Below are 20270 nucleotides of genomic sequence, written 5' to 3'. Positions count from 1 at the left end.
TGGTCTGTTCTCCCAACATTCTTTCTACTGTGAATGAAGAGCTATAGGGCATCCTGAGCCAAAGCCAAGATACCAGTACTTCAGACTGCATTCAAACAAGATTTATTCTTTTCATTGACTATCACGCTCGGGCTCCTAAACCGGCCAGCCACCCTTCAGGGACTGCAGGCAGGTTGCATGGCATGATCTCCCAAACTATCCACCTGCCTCTGTGTAACAGCAGCATTTACTCTGTTTGGTTGGGCTGTGCTAAGCACTCCTGAGCTTTGCATTTGAGCCAGTGCTTACATCCATGGACTAGTCTTGAAATGACATTTTGATGATGAAAGACAAGAAATTACTGTTTGGACGACAAACGATATATTAAAGAAAAAAAGGAATTGTGATGTGCATATTCCACTAAATAAAGGTATTTTCTACCTTCCATGTTAAAACACCTGGAAAACTGAAAATACCAGAATTCAGCCCCACTCTACAGCCTAGATCCTAGAATTGAATTTCCAGTGCTTCTCTGAACTTTGGTATCATTCTTTTTCTGGTCTCTTCCATCTCTTCCATCTGTCATGCCCATGATAAGGAACATTTGGAAAATATATGGCCAAATATTGAATCTAGTATTTAGTACCAACTAGCCCCCAAAATTCACTAAGACAATGATCTCATCTTGTATATGTGTAGATATATACCATGGCTCAGATGTCACAAAATTTGCAGCAAATTTTGTTTTTTGCAATAGACTATGTGAAAACATGGCTTTCTCTGATAGATCAAACCAGTGTATTGCAATTCCAGATAAACTAAAACTTGCAGTGTTTTTTAACTAAATTGGCCATTGAATATATAATTAATATATAATTTATATAAATACACGGACATCTCTATCTATGCGATAAAGCTATGAATGCAACACTGTTTGCACTACTTATTCGAGTATGGCCTTACATTTTTAACATTCTGAAGATCTGTGTACTGACAGCAAATAGCTGAAACTGTCAGCAGAAGCTGAAAAGCTGCCACTAGGCCTGGGTGGGAGGGCATTTTATTGCAAACATACTAGACAGGATTTTTGGAATTACTTAGCACTAGCCCTCCTGTTCACTTATTATAGGAGGGGGTAGGTAGAAATAGCTTTAGTTAGGTTTATCTAGTATTCTTCATTAAAAGACTCAGCTTTCACTTGATTATAACTCTGTCAGCATTATTTCTTTTAGGTTACGACTTGCATGAATGTGTATCTGCTTTAGGTTTCTTCATACTTCCTCAAGTTCCAGCAAAACTGATCCAGGTAACTAACAAAAAATGCCTTGTTTTGTCCATATTTGGGGAAAAAAAAATCTTCTCTTTATCAAAAAAACTATGCTATCATGATGCATAGGCGTAAGATACGGATTTAGATAGTAGAGGTCATTTCCAATGTTTTTCCACTGTAATCTGGAACCAAATTCACCATGCCTAAGTCTCATCTTTATGCTGCCAGCGAGTACCCATGAAAATCACTGACAAAGCATATTCTTCTTCTAATGGCTTGTGAGCACAGAAGATGGTAGTTTACTACTGTTTTGGATCTAAAGGATGTAGCTTTGCTGAGAAATCATGTATGGTTCTGCCTGGTGCATTTCTAGATGCCTTTCTGACATCACTTCCAGCCTCAATGCTTCTGTATTTTCCCAGTAGCACCTGAGAAACTGCATGTTTAAAATTTACATTAAGAAAACACTAAGGTTGCAATATTAAGCATCCAAAAGCTAAAAAAATACCAGACTTCTGGTGCACAGACATATTGTATCATGATAACCATCCTTAATGACAAATGCAGACAACATTTCTGTCTTTTCAGTGCACAGGTGGGAAAGTCAGGTCTGTGGAAACAGCTGGAGGATCCTTGCCTCACTGCCAAGAGGGGATGGTCTTTTGATACAGTGAATACAGCCCTATAAAACTCTCAATTTCTGCCCTTGTAATGGAAATCCTACTTAGGGCTTGGCAAGCCATGTGGATCTCATCTATTACGGGTTTCTAGTATAATAATTATTTCTCCATGGCATTTGAGACTACAATGGGAGCCATTGGGAGCTTGGCTTTGACCATACTAAGTGCTATAAATGCAGAACTGGGTTCTGGGTTGTCTTGGTTTCAGCTAGGATAGAGCTAATTTTCCTCCTAGTAGCTAGTAGGGTGCTGTGTTTTGGATTTAGGATGAGAATAATGTTGATAACACACTGATGTTTTAATTGTTGCAGAGCAGTGTTTACATTAAGCCAATGACTTTTCAGCTTCTTGCTCTGTCCTGCCAGTGGGCAGGCTGGGGGTGCAGCAGGAGCTGGGAGGGGACAGACCCAGGACAGCTGACCCAAACTGGCCAAAGGGGTATTCCATATCATCTGACGTCATGCTGAGGGTGGCTGGCCAGGGGGGGAGGCTGGCTGCTTGGGGATAGGCTGGGCATTGGTCAGTGGGTGGTGAGCAATTGCGTTGTGCATCACTTGTTTTGTATACATTATTATTAGTAGTACTATTATCATTATTATTATTATTTTCTTTTCCTCTCTGTCCTAATAAACTGTCTCTATCTCAACCCACAGGCTTCATTTTCCTGATTCTCTCCCCCATCCCAGAGAGGGAGGGGGGAGGGTGAGAGAACGGCTGTGTGGTGCTTAGCTGCCAGACGGGTTAAACCACAACATGGGTGTTTCTTGTTAATCACCTGTCACTACTAAATGACTTTGACATTAACATCTTTACATTATTCTCCCATTTGTAAGATAGGCAACACAGTACTTTTTAACTTGACAAGAATGTTCTGAAAGTACATTAACAATGCCTATGGAGCATTCTTATTACTGTAATGAGTATCATGGGAAAATCCATGAGGAAATTTAAAATCTTATGTTCAGTATAGATTTTAAACACTGTGCAGCAAGCAAGGCATGACAATGAATTATGAAGGAGAGGAAACTATTGAACGAAAGCCTATTTAATGAGCACTGACCATGACATACACTGAATGAAGCAAGACACCAATAGTGATTGCCTTATTAGTATGGAATGATATGACCAGGTGAGGTGTGATCATGTAATTAGGATGTAATGACACAGTCATGTAATGCATGCATAAAAAGCTGGGAGCCTTCCCTCCATTTTTTATGCTTTCTACTTTCTTTTAACATTTTTTTTTTAAACTGAGAAACATATGCCACATTAGTAGTGGACTTGGGCCAATTCTGAAAATTTCTCTCAGTATTCTGATTCAGTGGCAAACTGACTGATAAAAATTCACCTATTGACACATTGGTTATCTGTCATCTCCTCACATAAAAAAACAAACAAATAAACATGGAAGAAAGCTCTGACAAACCCTGAAATGCACAGTTTCATGGAAGGACCATTACAAACCAGAATACTTGAGAGGGACAGACAGTATATCAGACAGTACCAGTCTGTATCCCTGTACACCAGGGGTATAGACCCAGTCCAGGCTGCCAAGGGGCAAGCGTCTCTTCTTCAGCTCTTCATCATAGCTGTATGCAATAATTGCAAAGTTTCAGCTCAGGATTTAAGTGAATTCCACTGAAATGCTTAGCTGTAAAAAGTTGGTTTTTTTTTTTTTTTATGTCAAGATTTTGTTTCAGTACTAAACCTTTATAAATAGTCTTCTGTAATCTCACAATTGTTGTCCCCGGCTATCTGGCTACAATTTTAGGTATCTTTGCATATGGAAGGGCTAGTAGTACAACTATTTTAAACAATACTCTGGAACATATTTGCAGAATATGCTGTGATTTTAGGGGTTGGTGTATTCTGCAGCAAGATCTGTGGCCTTGAAGAACTTCGTGTTCCTACATAGAGGCCTGGCAGCAAAAGTTCCTTATAAATCAAACTAACATTTGAACACCACAGGGCAATGAATAAATTCAAGTATTTTACTCTATTAAACTTTGAGGCATTTAGAAATATCTTTCTAGAAGAGGCCCTAATTCTCCTGTCACCATCTCACTATGAAAAAGGATAATGTAATTCTTAAGGAATGTACAAATTCGTGGAAACAAATAATAAACAGTATAAATAAACATCCCCTCCAATTTAACCAATGTGGCTGATCTTGCACTGCAATTAATGGCATGCAACGTTTGCTTCTAATAAACACTGGGAAAGAAAATGACCATAGAGGCATTTTTTTCTCTATGTTTTTGCCATTGGCCTTGTGTAGCCTCGCAAGCATTGAGGAGCAATCAGGCTGTACAGTATCCTGTGGGACTTCTTGATGACATTCAAAGGTGATCCTTTTGAATTCATACTTAGGAACAAGTGTTATCTAAGCATGTTTAACCAGTGGAGATCTCAGGTAGAAAAAAGCTGGAGTGGAAGAAAGGGTAGCACAAAAATACTGGCCCTATGCAAAGTACAAAACGTGTTTTGTATCGTTTTATTGCACTTTTTTTTTTTTTTTGTCTCTCACAAAGCTACCAGCTAGGAAAGGAAGCTATTGGAGTTAGATCTAACACTCACTGAAGCCATAAGAAAGACTCCCATGCACTTCAGAAGCTTTCAGATGAAGAAGTTATAGAGGGTCAATTATTTTAACCTATACAGAACAATTCTAGCTTCCAATTTTGTGGGCTGATGAACATCTTCAGTATCTCAGCTTCTAGAATACATCACTAATAGTACATATGATACAGCTGAGTAATATCAATAAAAGTAGCCTGTATGCAGTGGAATCAACAGTAGAGCAAACATTCCTATCCTTTAAAAAAGAGCAATTAACATTGATAGTTTGATGGCTGTAACAGATTTATCATTAAACCTATTAGTAGACTTATCAATGCATCCATCATTGTGGACCTCCAAAAGCTAGAACCCTCTATGCTCTTCTTTGTTTGTTTTGCTTTACAAGGAAAGTCTAGATTAAAATTATCTATCACTTTCTGCATTCATAGGAAGATACAAAAGTTTATAACATTTTGCTAACAGGCTCACTGCCAAAATTCTGTTATTTGATCCCTCTTATCCAACCCCAAGTAAACCTTTGACAGAAAAAACACATTACTAAAATTACAATTCACCTTTGGCCAAAACAAAGTTGATTTCTTGACTTCTGGAAAACAACAACAATGAAGAAAATACGACATTTGTGGGCATTTGAAATTTAATCTTTATCTACCTACATTTGCAGTCCTTCTGGTTTTTGGCAAGTTCAAAGCCAGGCCTACATTCACAGGCAACCCCACCTTTGGGTGTCTCCCGGCAGATGTGTGCACACCCGTGATCTTTGTTCATACAGTTCATACCCTCTGTAAAAGAAAGAAAGAAGAATAGAAAATATTAGTACTGAAATAAAATTGCAAAATGATTATCACCAATTATACACATCCTGTCCTTCATTGTCATTGTAATTTTAATTTTGCATCTGGACCATGTTCCACAAGGCAAAAAAATGCAGCTGAAAAGGCATATACAATCAACAAAACTGTGTAATGAAGGACAAAATAACCAATCCTATGATCAACTGCAGCTCTATTTCACACTTTACACATTACAGTAATGTATATTTTGAGCATGGATTCACAAAGGGGAAGTCAAGCTTAACCAGCCTGATAAACTTATACAAGGAAATGACTTGATTGGTAGATGAGGGGAGAGTGGCTGATATTGTCTACCTGGGCTTAGAAACGTAGAACCATAGAATAACCTGGGTTGGAAGGGACCCAACAAGGATCATCGAGTCCAACTCCTGGCTCTACACAGGACCAACCCAAAAACCAGATTCTATGTCTGATAGCGTTGTCCAAACACTTCTTGAACTCTGGCAGGCTCAGTGCCATGACCCTAACTTTCCACACTTATAAAATTGCAGAATCTATTTTCCAAATTCAAATATAAGTATTTGAAAAATGAAAAGATAATGGAAAATGCATGTAGGATTGGCTGTATTTGTTTATATCTTTATAAAAATTCTCATTTCAAAAGGAAAAGACAGACATGAGAAATTTGGCAGTATACTGAGGCTAGTGGTATATACCTTCCTTGGGGCATACACAGTGAGCATTGCTATAGAATATAGGGTGTTTTTCTGCATGTAGAAACCCATTACTTTTGATCTCCCTATTAAATCTCCATATTCTAATTTTTCATGAAAATATAATGGATTAAAAGGATAGTTCAGGATACTCCAGGAAGTTGTCTGTGCCACTGGTGATTATCAGAGTTCAATAACTAAGCTCACAGCTATTTGTTTTATGAATAAATGTAATGGTTGTTAATGCCTGGTCCATTTTCATTTGCCTGTTAATGTGCTGTATACTCTGTAACACACAAAATCTGTTTTTCGGATGATGCATCCACCGAAGATTATATCTAAGCATTTTTGGTTGGATTTCTTTGCTCTTTGCTATACAACTCAATTATCTCTGTCATCCACCATAAGTGCAGGCAATCTCCAACAAACCTACTACTCCTTTTCTCTTTGACTACATTAATTTCTTAATCATCTTAAGTCCAATTTTAGCTTTCTAAACTATAGAATTGATTTAGATATTTGATGTGCCTGATGTTCTTAGAGGCTTTCATCACCACATTAACTCAAATCCCACATATTCACAGAAATCTTGAACTCAGTCCTTGTGGGTCAGCATCTAGCATTCCTAGTGTGAAGGAAGGCTAGCTAAATTTGCATTACAAAGCCTTCCCAGACTTCCCCTTGGGTTTCTGACCTGGAAAGGAGAGAGAAATTCTCTCAGAGTACACTGCCCGAGATTTCACAGTGTAATTCAGCTTACTACCATGAAAACATGTATTCCCCAAAATGCTGGTGAATGCAGCATCACTGTAGACTCAGCAGATCATCTGTCACTTTGTACCATGGCTACTTCTACCTATTAAACGCCAATTTCGCAAAACAACTCCAATGGAAAATGTTCAAGCTAAACTGACAGTGATGATGTATTATAAATAAATGCGTTTTTCAGGGCTGTTGCAAGGTTTTTGCTTCCAAAGGTGGAAACAATCTCTGTGTTCCCTTTTCATTCTTAAGGAACTCAGATGAACACATCTGCCACCTCCGGCATCTACATGCACAGCCTTTGTGTTTAGGCTGGTCTCACACTATCAAATCAAATACTTCAAACCAAGTACTGAGATTTTATGACAAACTTTTATGACAAACTCAGTATACAGAATAGCTTTTAATCAAACATAAATGAAAGGATTAGCATGTAAAACAGTTAATAATAAACTTTGTGTACAAAATTTGAAGAAGGAAATGTTCCAGAAAGTCAGATTGGCTCAGGTTGACAGAAGCTAACAGCTTCAGAAGTTATTTGCACTGCCTGACTTTACTTCAGAAAGGTTTATATTAGCAGAACAATGAAAAACACATCACCAGTAAGACTGGGTAGGTTAGTTGATCTCACCTATAAAAAAAATCAGAATCTTAAAACTCAACATATGAAAATCAACATCATAAACAAATTATTTCTCTCTAAGCTGTGTTAGCATGGATGAGTATAAAAACTTGTCAAAGCACAAAATTCTCTGCAAACTGTAGCCTGCACAAGAGATGCTATTGAAGATATAATACACACCATACTATACTATACTATACGCATGATACTGTACTATGCCATCCCATACATAAAAGTGAGGTATGAATGTTTTATATGGATGAACAGATATAAGAAACCTGGTAATAGCCTTTTTGAAAGTTTTGAGGCATTTTATAATCTCTTTCCCTCCACTGCTACCAACAAAGGATTTCAGACACAATGTGTTTGACAAACTACATTCCTGCATACTACGTTATTTTCAGAAAAGGATCTGGGAAAGATACCACATGCCCAATTGAGTCACACTGCTGAGGCAATGAGAAGAGAGGAAATAGATAGATGAAAGAAGATATTTAATGGCCCAGAAGTGTAATGAAGCAAGCGATTTTCAGTGTTTACTTACAGATACTGAATATCTGCCATTGTTAAAATCACTCAGGAAGTGAGAAATTGTGCACTGCTAATAATATTGGGAAAAGCTACGATTAGAATTATTACATCCTGAAACTAAAGTGAAAGGCAAAGCAGGTTTTTATTCTAGTATTTGTGTGTATGACCAAAATATATCGGTTATTTTCTTATTCATTTCAGTTATTGTATTCATCAGGTAGTTGGAGCTGTACAAAAACTATTTCAGTTTAGCTGGAGAACACCATTAAAATCTCCTAAACCTGAGAATCATTATTTCAGAAAATTGAAGTTTTTATGGCGAAATATAACACCATTATTTTTCAGAGCAGGAACTCATCCACAATGAAGCTTCTCTTTTATATTTTAGTATTTTTCAAATCCCTAAGAACTAAATTAAAAAGAAATTCTGAACAAAATTTTGATTAGAACTTAAAAAACATTTATATGAAAATACAGCAAGGAAATATTTTGGCTTGTTTAAAAAATATTGTACTAAACAAATTCATGCTAATTTGCAAATAGTTTTAATTGTTCCAAATTTTAGATTTTCAGCAAAAGCAGCATTTGGCCAGATGCCTCCTGCATCAATCTACATACACAAATGATTTATGAATCATTGTTGAGACATAAGATTTACCTTTTTTTGAAGAGCTGGCCCTTCAGCCAATACTGAATCTTTTGTGATATTGCATATAAATCAAACTAAAAAAATACAAAAATATGCTACTTTCCAAATGCTAGTTTATTTGCTATACAAATGCATGCAAGTGGGAGAGAAAAATGCTTCTAGAATTACTTTGCTAGATATTCCCTTTAGCAAGATATAGTCTAAAATGTCCGATGTAGTACAAATACATAAACACCTCACATATTTTCCTATACTGGAACTGGGTAGATTGCACTGCTAGTAGTAGAACAGCTGGTCTCTTGACACTACTTCATTGCGCTATCACAGAAGTAGTAAAATATCTGAGTTATCATTTCCCCTCACTATCACCTACTGAGAAACAAAGTTTTGCCTTATTTTAGTTCATCTTCAGTAGCTACCTAATGTTCCCATACTTTTTACCTTGGGAGCCAAAAGTGTGAATAAACGCATGGAAAAAGCATCTCAGTGTCTGCCTCGGTGTTCAGCATCCCTTGGCCTCACAAAAAAAGGGCAACTGAAAGAGGAGGTGGGGAACATGTGTCCAGACCCACTGGCACTGTCATGTGCAGGGAGACAGGAAGCTCCTCTCCTGGGTGATGGGCAGTGCAGAGCTACAGCAAAAATGCTGTGTTCCCTCTGGGGGTAAGTGGAACAATCAAGGAGGCCAAACAGCTTGATTTGTAGAGATGTGTGGAAAACTAGTCGTTCAAGTAAAAAACATCGTCATTGAGTAACCGAGTGGGATTCTATTTTTCATTTAAATGTGTTTGAAGCTTTTCTCTTCATCATCTTAAGCCCCAAGTCAGCAAAGAGACCCAAGCTCCAGGAGGATCACCCTGTGCCTCACATGTTACTCCTTCCTAGAGCTGACAACCAGGTCCAAAAAAGAGAGGGGAAATACCTATGGAATTATCCTAGCCCTTTCCCAAGACAGTACAGGATTATGTCTAGAGCACTTTTACCCCAGTATGCTGCACAGCCTGGACCAAGGAACAGACAATGGATCTTTCACCCTATCCTTAACCAAAATGTATTTGCAAAACTCTATCTTCTACTACACAGCTTTCATAGAATCATGAAATCACAGAATGGTTTGGGTTAGAAGGGACCTCAAAGACCACCTGGTTCCAACCCCCCTGCAATGGGCAGGGACACCTCTCGCTAAACCAGGTCACACAAAGCCCCATCTAACCTGACCTTGAACACTTCCACGTATAGGGCATCCACAGTTTCTCTGGGCAGCCTGTTCCAGTGCCTCACCACATCCAGGGTAAAGAATTTCTTCCAAATATCTAACATAAATCTACCATCTTTTAGTTTAAAGACATTACTCCTTGTCCTATCACTACACTCCCAGACAAAGAGTCCCTCTCCAGCTTTCTTGTATCCTTTTAGGTACTAGAAGGCTGCAATGAGGTTTCTCTTCTCCAGGCTGAACAACCTCAACTCTTTCAGCCTTTCTTCACAGGAGAGGTGCTCCAGCCCTCTGATCATCCTCGTGGCCCTCCTCTGGACTTGTTCTAATATAATCATGTCCTTCTTGTCCTGGGGACTCCAGAGCTGAACACAGTGCTCCAGGTGGGGTCTCAGGAGGGCAGAGTAGAGGGGTAGAATCCCCTCCCTCGACCTGCTGGCCACACTGCTTTTGATGCAGCCCAGGATACGGTTGGCTTTCTGGGCTGCAAGTGCACATTGCTGGCTCATGTTGAGGTTCTCATCAACCAACACCCCCAGGTCCTTCTCCTCAGGGCTGCTCTCAGTGTGTTTTCTGCCCAGCCTTTATTTGTGCTTGGGACTGCCCTGATGCAGGTATAGAAACTGGCCTTGTTGAAATTCATGAGGTTTGCACAGGCCCAGCTCTGATCCCTCTGTCATCAGCTCTGCCATCCCTCTGGATGGCATTCCTTCCCTCCATCTTTGTGGTCCCCTCTCTCTCTCGCTTCTGTTATTTTTGCACTAATCTGTGTACAGCAGCTTCTAGAACTTGAGTGATTATAGATGAACTGAAAAAACATAGTTCCCAAATCAAGGGGAAGACTAAATGTTGAGAAAAGTCAGAACACCAAAAAATCTTTACTTGTCCTTGATACTATAATGTTTGAAGTTGAAAGGCTCTAGATTTTTCATGTTAATTGTTAATTAAAGCAATATCTTAATTTCATATACTGCTACTCAAGGTCATCTTTAGAGCCTAGCACAAAAACAGGTGTGTGTTCTCTTTGGCAGTGCTGGCAGACAGTAAAATGAAGACTTTTCAAACAGAGTTATAAACATTCTCAGTAGATTCACCTCACAAAAGACAGCAAAACAGAATCCAATAGAAAATACATTACAAACAGGAAGAGAAATGCTACTTAAGAAAGAAGAACACTAATCTAATTGAACTAAAACCTCTCAGCATTTTAGATATGACTTGAGAAGCTCGCCTACTGCTTTCATGTTTTTTCTTCTGACTTTCAGTTACAAAAGATTGTTCATGGGAGAGTGGCAGACATTGTTATGTGACCTGCAATCCACAGTCATTTTGTTCCTGGCCTACGAGAGATTTGGGTGTGAGTCTACTACATTAATACACTCTGCCATCTATTTATAACAAATCTCTTCATAGTGCTGTTCTGCAAAACGTTCAGTCTGATACAATGACCTCTCCATTGTATTATGCTCTAAAAATGTTTTCAGCTCAGTGGCTCTGAAAGTGCTTGAATCAGGCTCACTGTGACAACTAATGTGCTGATCAGCCTTTATTTTTCATTAACACTGCCTGTTCTCATCTTAATTAAGATATCTAGCCATTATTTTACTCTGTGGTTCATCATATATGCTCATATGACCTTCTCTGTTGTCACAATTTCACTTACTCTGTGTTTGCTTTGTTGCTGTTTTTTATATTTTCCAATCAACCATGCTAGTTCCAAACACAATCTGAAAATGAATACTTTGAATTGTGCCAATGATATAATACAGTACCACCTTTGAGGGTTATTGTCAGAGTATACATGGTTGAATGTGGTTAAAAAGTACAAGAAATCTAGAACTTAATCCATACAAATACATTGGCATACACATTAACATGTGCAGCATTGATACTCAATCCCCAAAACTACATAATTGGAATCTCTGTTTTTGTGTGTGGGTATGTTAATTTTAGTACTAGGTACACATAAAAATAATTTATTACAGTTGCACCCTCATTTAATTAAAAAATGGATCTTATAAAAAGTCATTAAAAAGTTGTAGAAATTATTTATATAATTCATATATCATACATAATCTGTATGATTGTGTTCAATAGCTTCTAGAAAAGTTAAAAGACATTAAATATATTTATATGCTAGTCACTGAATTTCTGGACTCAGATAAGCCACAGTGTTTTATTATTTATTGTTTTACATACTTTTTATGAACATGCTCTGCATGCAAAGTAAGCAAAAATCTTTTTAACACAAACAATAAGAAATTGTTGTGGTCAGCTTCTTTCCATTAATCTTAATTATAGTGGATAATTACTTTTGCTTAGGCAGGGGATACACGTGGTGCTATGAAACTGCTACTAGTGATACTCATGAATTTCAGGTATAAATTAGAGAACTGCTCTTTGAATGACAGGATTCAATTGTATCAGAATCAGTTGTTGCAGTTCAACTGTATCAGTATGCATTATATATCATAGCAAAATAAAGTAATACATAGTATATTGTAATGATAATATAGTAAGAACCAGAATGTAACATGAACTGTAATCTTTTTAGATCAGCTGATTGTCACTTATAGTCATTCCCTCCATAACCACTGCCAGAAAGAGGGGAATACACCTTCAGCAGCAGAGAAATGAAAGAATACAAGACACAAACATTCTCATTTTAGTTGTTTACTAAATTATTGGAATAGTGTAATTTTTTGTTGTTGTTGCTGTTGTTTGCTTTCTTTCTAAAAATTCATGTGAGCAATGACAGCACTGCTACAATAAAACACACTGGGGAATGACCAAGAAATGTAGAAGACTGACAGAAAATTCCTCTCAGAGTTTCTGGTTTACTGTGTTCGGAATGGAGGCCAAAAAAACCACAGTAAGTTTCTGATGGAGACACGAATACGATGTTAGTGAAAGTGCAAGACAGATGTTTCAAGCCAAATGTTACTTCTGTGTGTAAATTTTGGTCATAAGTGCCGAAAGATGGTTGAATATCCAAAATAAGCGTACAGTTAACTTTCCCACTGGCTTGTGGAAAGCAGATCCCCATCTATACCCTAATACACAAAGTATTCCTGCTTTGGCCTTTTAACTCAAACATCTTGCATGCTTCAGAGCAATGAAAATCAACATTTGGCTAACTACCCCAGGTACAGGCAACAAATGCATATGGTCTGATCTTGGTTCCATTAAAACCAAAGGATTGTTTTCCAGCAGCTTGGACCTGACCTTCACCTTCATGCTGCACACTTCCATCAAACCTTCTGGACATTTCTGGCTCACTAATAAGGACCTTGTTCTGGGAGGTGAAGAACATCTGGTGAGCTTGGCTACCCAGTGAGAGCTTGAGATGCTGTCATCTCAAAAAATAATACATCCTTACCTGAGGATAGGAAAAAACAAAACAAAACAAAAACAAACACAAACAAACAAAACAACAAAAAGAAAACATACCAAGATTTTCTCTCTTTAGCAAGAAAAAAAAAAGGACAAAATAAATTTATCAGGGCAGCTACCCTTCCTCAGACGATGATAATGTCATGGGTAAAAAGCATCCATCTAGGAACAGACCACTGGAGGTAAGTGGGAAATGTATCAGGTATGTCAGAAATATAATAACCTATTTCATGGTCTAATATTTTTCATTTTGTTAAGTGGATGAATGCAGGACTTTCTGCTTTCATTTGTGGAATAGGTTGCTTCTTCCTACCTAAAGCTTTAGGAAAATACCACTTTTAGTGACCACTATCTCACCTCTACAGGGGTTGAAAAGAAAACTAAACAAATATAGCAGACAAACTGACACAAGGAAACAGAATTTTACGCTATTAAGTAGGTTGGCTAGATAAATTCTGGACATCATACAAGAAAACAGCTGCTACTATATAATACAAAATAAACAAGTTCAAGTTTGTTTAGCAATTGCATGTGTTTTCAGTTTGGATATAAAACATGCTTAGGGACACCATCTTCAGCAGGCAGACTTGCAGTCTGATCTCTGACAAAACACTCCTGCTCTGAGTGTCAGCTGGAAAAACTGCATCTGTCATCCAGCCCTGAAGAGAGGTTTTGTCTGACAATTTAAAAATAGGCATGTGTCAGAAATACAACTTCATTCTGTCAGTAGTATACAGATAGATTTGTGATTCTGCAAAGGTACTGTAATTTCAGGTAAGAGGATAGAAAGATTAAACGAATGATGGGAGTGAACAAACCAAGTTTAATTTAGCAGAAAAATCATGCAGGTAGAGAAAGAGAATAGATTTAAAAATTTCCAAAAAATGACAGCAATTCCAGTGGGACTAAGAGAGAATGAGAATGACAGGCTGAAATCCAACCCAGGTTGGTTGAGACTGACTATTGTGATTGCGTGATGGCTTTTTGGTGGATCACATGAAGGGATTTTGGCAAACTCAGTCTTTCCCACATTGTAGAGCTACAAACGCTGGTGCTCACTGTAGAGACCCTTTCCAATGGCCTTTGTGGGGAGGCTGAGTACAGTTACCTTCTCACACATAGAATGGGTTTTATTTCAAAGATAATTCAGCAAGATAGCACAGGGAACTTGAGCTGCTGCTGTTCTGGCAAAATCTGGCAAAATACCTACTTGGCACCCACCATCAATGCTGATTTCACACAAAGGGAAAGAAATGGCAGGGGAAGGGAAAGGGAAGGGAAAGGGAAGGGAAAGGGAAGGGAAGGGAAGGGAAGGGAAGGGAAGGGAAGGGGAGGGGAGGGGAGGGGAGGGGAGGGGAGGGGAGGGGAGGGGAGGGGAGGGGAGGGGAGGGGAGGGGAGGGGAGGGGAGGAGAGGAGAGGAGAGGAGAGGAGAGGAGAGGAGAGGAGAGGAGAGGAGAGGAGAGGAGAGGAGAGGAGAGGAGAGGAGAGGAGAGGAGAGGAGAGGAGAGGAGAGGAGAGGAGAGGAGAGGAGAGGAGAGGAGAGGAGAGGAAAGGAAAGGAAAGGAAAGGAAAGGAAAGGAAAGGAAAGGAAAGGAAAGGAAAGGAAAGGAAAGGAAAGGAAAGGAAAGGAAAGGAAAGGAAAGGAAAGGAAAGGAAAGGAAAGGAAAGGAAAGGAAAGGAAAGGAAAGGACAGTCAACACTACTACAATCTGCTTTTAATTTTTCTTCATCTTTGAATAAGAATTCCTTAAGGACCAAAGCAAAGCAGAAGAAAAGGCTGTTTTTTGAGGAGATACTGCCACACAAAGCCCTCTGGCAGATGAAGGTAACCCTGAATGCGGGCAAGGCTATGCAGGAGGCATAGCTGAGGAATGTTCTTTCTCTATTTGAGTATTCACCACTGCTGTTGTATTTCTTGGTGCCTTGGTGGGAGCTACTAAACCACAAATGGCTGTCATGTCCCACCCCTCAGAGACGTCGTGCTACAGCAGAGCTAGCAAATGACAGCATCATTGAGGCTTAAATACCCTCAGATGGGTAGGAGTTTGGTAACCACAAAAAAGGCCCAAGTTGTCTCAAAAATTAGAAACTCCCAGGTTATTTTTGAAAATACTAGTCTTTGGGCCTTATAGCATACTGAAGATATGAAAACCTGGCTCATTGATTTCTATATGGTCTCTCTAAGTAGAAAAAATTCTATTTATAACATGGGAAGGTTGTAGAGCATTAGAACAGACAATGGCAAGACGGGTATTTTTTTCCTCCCTGTCCACAGGAATACTCAGTTTTTCAGCAAAAATACTGCACCTAATATCATGTGAAACTTATCTAAAACATGTTGTGAAGCTTTTAGTTTTCCAATAAAATGACTTACAGTAGTCCCTGGAAGCAGAGAATTTCCACAAATATAAATAAATCATTTAATTAAAAATACAGCTCTTCATTAGTGTTTCATGAGGAGATTTTGAACAAGGACTCATTAAAGTTTAAACAACTATTATCATCTATGTAAAGATAAGGTAAGAAATGGGATGATGGGAATAATAAAATGAAGTCTAAAATCCTCTGTGTTTTTTTTTTCCTTCTGAAATCTTCACAGTTGACATGAGACAGCCTTGGTTTCCAGAAAGAAATCATTCTAATAAAATATTTCAAAAATAAAGATTTCAAGGGCACTTTTTCAAAACACATAGCATGTACTCAAATAGACAGACTAGCAGCAAATATTTCAACAACACTTCACTTTGCAGGAACTTCTTCACATCTGAAACTCTTCCTAGGGAAATTTAATAACTTCTTGCAACATCATGTAATAAAATATACAATGAATATGTGCTTAATCAGCACACTTGAAGGCAATATAGGGCACTTACCAAGTTTAATTTCAGACTCTGCTATTTAAGGAAGCTGTGAAGTAAATAATCCTCTCAAAACAGCAGGATGAAACAGATTCTCATTCTTGATTCCTTTTAAACTTTAACTAAGATGCTTTTTTCCCCATGGAACCAGCTCATGACGAATGCCCCAGCTGTATGTGAGGTTTAGGTTAAAAATCCTAACTGGAAAAACGACCTCAGCCATGCCTATTCTGCACTGGGAATGTACTCACAACTCTCAAATTCTTTTTCAGGGAAGAAGCCATCTCCTGTGCTCTTGGCCTTACAGGTACTACCTTTCTGAGGCATGATACATCCCCATACCAGACAGGATTTTCTGAAGACATTCCAAAGAAACCTAATATTAATTCTGCTATTTTAGTAAGATTATTTATTACCATGAACACAATATTTAAAGACACTTGTGTTTTGTGTTGATGGCTGGAAAAAAGCTGGATATATGCAATTGATTTTTTACTATTTTTACATCAATAGAAAATGCACTGTAGAACTAGTTAGCAAAATGATACATGATACTATATATAACTACATAAAATATTTTACTTATGCTACTATATATACCACTATAAATATACTATTTTATATGTATTATGAACATTATACACATAATTACATATAACACTATACACACATATGCACATACACAATCTATTTAAACCTACAAACGTGTTGTGCAAAAAATGAAGACTGCCCACTTCTCTACAGGCAAATATAGAGAACAGACCAAACGATTATCTATCATCAGGCCTATCATTTTTGTTAGGGTATGACCAAGATTCAAAGCTCAACCTGCCATTGATTTTGGTTCTTACAAAATGAAACACTGACCACGATGACAACAAATTCATAGACTTGTGCGCATGCCGAAAGGCTCACGTAGCACAAAGGCGGTCATGTTTCTCGAAGATAAGGGATAAAGCTACTGAGTTAGCCTCCTGTTAAGTTTTTTATAGATCAGTTCAGCTCTAGAAAGCCAAATGTGAAGCAACATCCATATGTAGCTGTGCTATAGTCCCCAGAACTTCACAGTACCATCAACATTTTGACAGTAGAAAAATCCAATAGTCTTAGCCGTTCTCAAACAACCAAATAGCTGATGTCCACCACTGTGGTGACTTTCAGAAAAAAGGGTCATTCATAGCTTATATACAATGCAGAACTTTAATTTTAACAGTGTTTTTGGAGCTATTCTTTATAGATGCAAACTTCAAGGTTTGTACAGCCCACTTCCACAAACCATCAGTGTTCAGGAAACAGTTTCTTTCTTGGAAAAGTCAAACTGGAAGGTGTATATCAGGTTGCCATATATAGCACCACAGAGTACAGAATGGATTTCAAAACTGTTTCCAATTTCAATGCATTCCCCCTTTTTTTTTTCAATAAAAACATACATATATATATATCACTGATGAGTGTCAAAGAAATAAAGTAATCTAAGTCAGAACTGTAGCAGAAGCAAGAAATAATAAAATTATACTATGTCTCAGAAATGCTATTGCTTCTGCAATTTTACACTAGCAAGACTGTCAATACCTGGGGACAATGGAACACTGAATATGAAAGGCAAAATATATGTTTGCAAACTGCCTTGTAGATGGACAATTAGATTTCCTACCAAAATGTTTCAAAATGTGAATAGTGGCTGGAGTACAAGCTTAGCAATCTAGAGTACTGCCATAACTGGATTAATATTTTATCAGAGTGTTTGTCTCTTCTCCATTTGTCTCTCTCTCTTGATTATTTAGTTGGTCTGGTGCTAGAGGTCATAAATTTCAAAATTCTTTCAAGTTTTTTTTCTCTTTTTGATCAAAGAAATGTTTATGTATCCTTCCCATACTGTGTCTCTTTAAACCATTGGCTTTTTCAAGGTGTTTTTTTTTTTTTTTTTAAACACCATTATGTGATGTGCACAGAGAGGTAAATGATGTCAGAATCCTTTCTGCTCCAAACCAGTCTGTAAATCTTCAGAAAAGCAAAGTTCATGGGTGCATTTAAAAGGGGCACAATCTGTTTGTGCTTAAAAGAAAGTCCCCCTTTTTTTGTGTGTGCAGAATAACAATGCCAGAATGTGTTATTCCAAAGAACTGTTGCCATGGCGATGCCATCAATAACATCATTTTCTGCATCCTTGTCTTTTAAACACATAAGGAAGGCAACAAGCATTGGCAAATGTGAAAAAAGAACAATTACCTTTTCTCTCTCAACAGCAGAGGAAGCCTTTTTTCACCTCATCAATAGAAAATTATGTAGAAAGGAATAATAAAGACTGTTACAAGAAGCACCAAGAAGCCTATTAGTGACAAAGGCTTTTTTTTTTCCTTTCCATGAATAATTACAGCTCTTCAAGAAGAAATCAGCCCAGACTAAGGACCCTTTGCAAGCTTTAGATGGTAAAACAAACATTTGACTATACAAGGATTTCCCTTTCATGTACCTTTCCAAGGAAAAACAACTAAAATCCAGAGTGAAATGGGAGAGAGAAAACCCAAAGGAACATCTGCTGCAATTAAATCCAAAGAACCCTACACATTCACCTAAAAAACGTGAATCAAAAGCAACTATATTAGTGACAGAATCAAGCCAGCAGGTTAAAGTTGGCTGTAGTGGGAAAAATTGACTCTTTAAGTAGTATAATAACAGGAAGCTATTCCAATTTTGAACCAATGGGGAGAAAAGGATTTCAATAGCAGATGTGTTACCAAACACTTGTAAAACACTGTTAAGTTTAAAACCTCAACGTCTAGAGCAAAACAGTAGATACACTTACTATATGGAGTCGATTCATAAGTAATGGAAACTTTACCAAAGCAAGATATGACTGCAGAATCATGTAAAATGTAATTAAGAAACCCTTCTGAAACATTACACTTTTTTTTTGTCCTGACTTTGATGGGCAATGTACAAACTGGAGCTCTGAATGTGCTCCTTGGTGTTTTCTACACAAAGTGAAGGTCAACATATTGTGCGATGGCTTGTTTGTATCTTTTGGACCTTTCTCTGTATGCCTGTAGTAGGATATAGTTATGAGGATGACATTGGGAAAATCTACTGCTTCCCTCTCCTTGACTCTAGGCAATAAAGGGAACATAAATGAAGGACAATTGTGAAGGAAAAGAAGAAAGAAGTCACAACTTTTAAAGGTAGCTGGAGCACATGAGTTGGAAATGAGAGCAGGGGTTGGTAACTTCAGACGCAGATGTCCTACAGGGTTAGATCAAAGGGCTGTTAGGGTTAATGGCAGCAAAGATACATAGCACAAAACTGTAATCAGATTTAAATCAGTAAAATTAATTTATTAAGATGATAAAATTCCAAACTCTTCAACTGACTGAGAATGATCTATGAGTAAGAGATACCAACTTAACCATAAAGCTGTATTTATGACAGAAAGTCTCAGCTAGTTAGGAAAAGGGACACTGCATTCATTTTCTGAACATATTATTATCTTACACTGTCCTTTGACTTTTTACTACTTTAGTCTCTCTATCTCTAAAGTGAGAAATAATGCTTGCTTGTTTTGGATAGGTCCTTGAGCTCTCCACTTGTTACTGTGGAAATCCAAAAAGTATTGTGAGCCAGTACAGATGAACAACATATGGAGATGGTGGGAACCAATACTTTTCATTTCTGTTTTAGTGCCTCTGCAATGTTTCAAAGTACTCACACTATTCAATATAGTTTAAGTGCCAACACTGACTGGGTTCTGTTTCATGGAGAAAAAGCTTCCGTCTTCTGTCTAGGTTTCAACACATTTAAGAAAAGTTTAGAAAGATCTGTTGAAAGGCTTTAATAGGGCAGCTAATGGGCTAACTCAGCTTATCTGAGGGGCTACTTACCACATTCCCCAGAAAACAAAAATTAGTGAATTCTGTTTCTCAGCATCCAAACATTAGCATTTAAGTTCTAGGAATAAAAGACAAATTATTCAAAGAAAATATTATGATTCTCTTCCTTTCCAGTTTGTCTGAGACTTGGAAAGAAAATGTCTGCTTTTCTAATTTGCTAACTGGACTCAATAGGTTGAAAGCTGAACTGCAATTCCCAGGTTACCAATCCCTCAGATCAACACTCCTGCACGATTGTCAACACAACAAAACAATGTTTCTGATGAATTGGTGGAGAGTCCCTTGAAATCCTTTGAGATACTTTAAAGGCCATTGGAAGTTTATATGCTTAATTTATG

At 37.8% G+C, this 20270-nt stretch overlaps 1 protein-coding gene across 11 annotated transcripts in view; it reads right to left on the bottom strand.

Annotated features, from left to right (window-relative positions):
• SCUBE1 (signal peptide, CUB domain and EGF like domain containing 1) overlaps positions 1-20270 on the bottom strand; it is a 213891-nt gene that overhangs the window by 99766 nt on the left and 93855 nt on the right. For all 11 annotated transcript variants that reach the window (XM_035540961.1, XM_035540960.1, XM_035540959.1 and 8 more), the window contains exon 5: positions 5166-5291. In XM_035540961.1, coding sequence (XP_035396854.1) covers positions 5166-5291 — 126 coding nt within the window. The remainder of the gene's footprint in view (positions 1-5165; positions 5292-20270) is intronic.

Source organism: Cygnus atratus, chromosome 1 (genome assembly GCF_013377495.2).
Source record: "Cygnus atratus isolate AKBS03 ecotype Queensland, Australia chromosome 1, CAtr_DNAZoo_HiC_assembly, whole genome shotgun sequence".
Classification (NCBI taxonomy): domain Eukaryota; kingdom Metazoa; phylum Chordata; class Aves; order Anseriformes; family Anatidae; genus Cygnus; species Cygnus atratus.
Note: the sequence above shows the minus strand (reverse complement) of the source record. Positions and strands in the feature narration are given on the sequence as shown.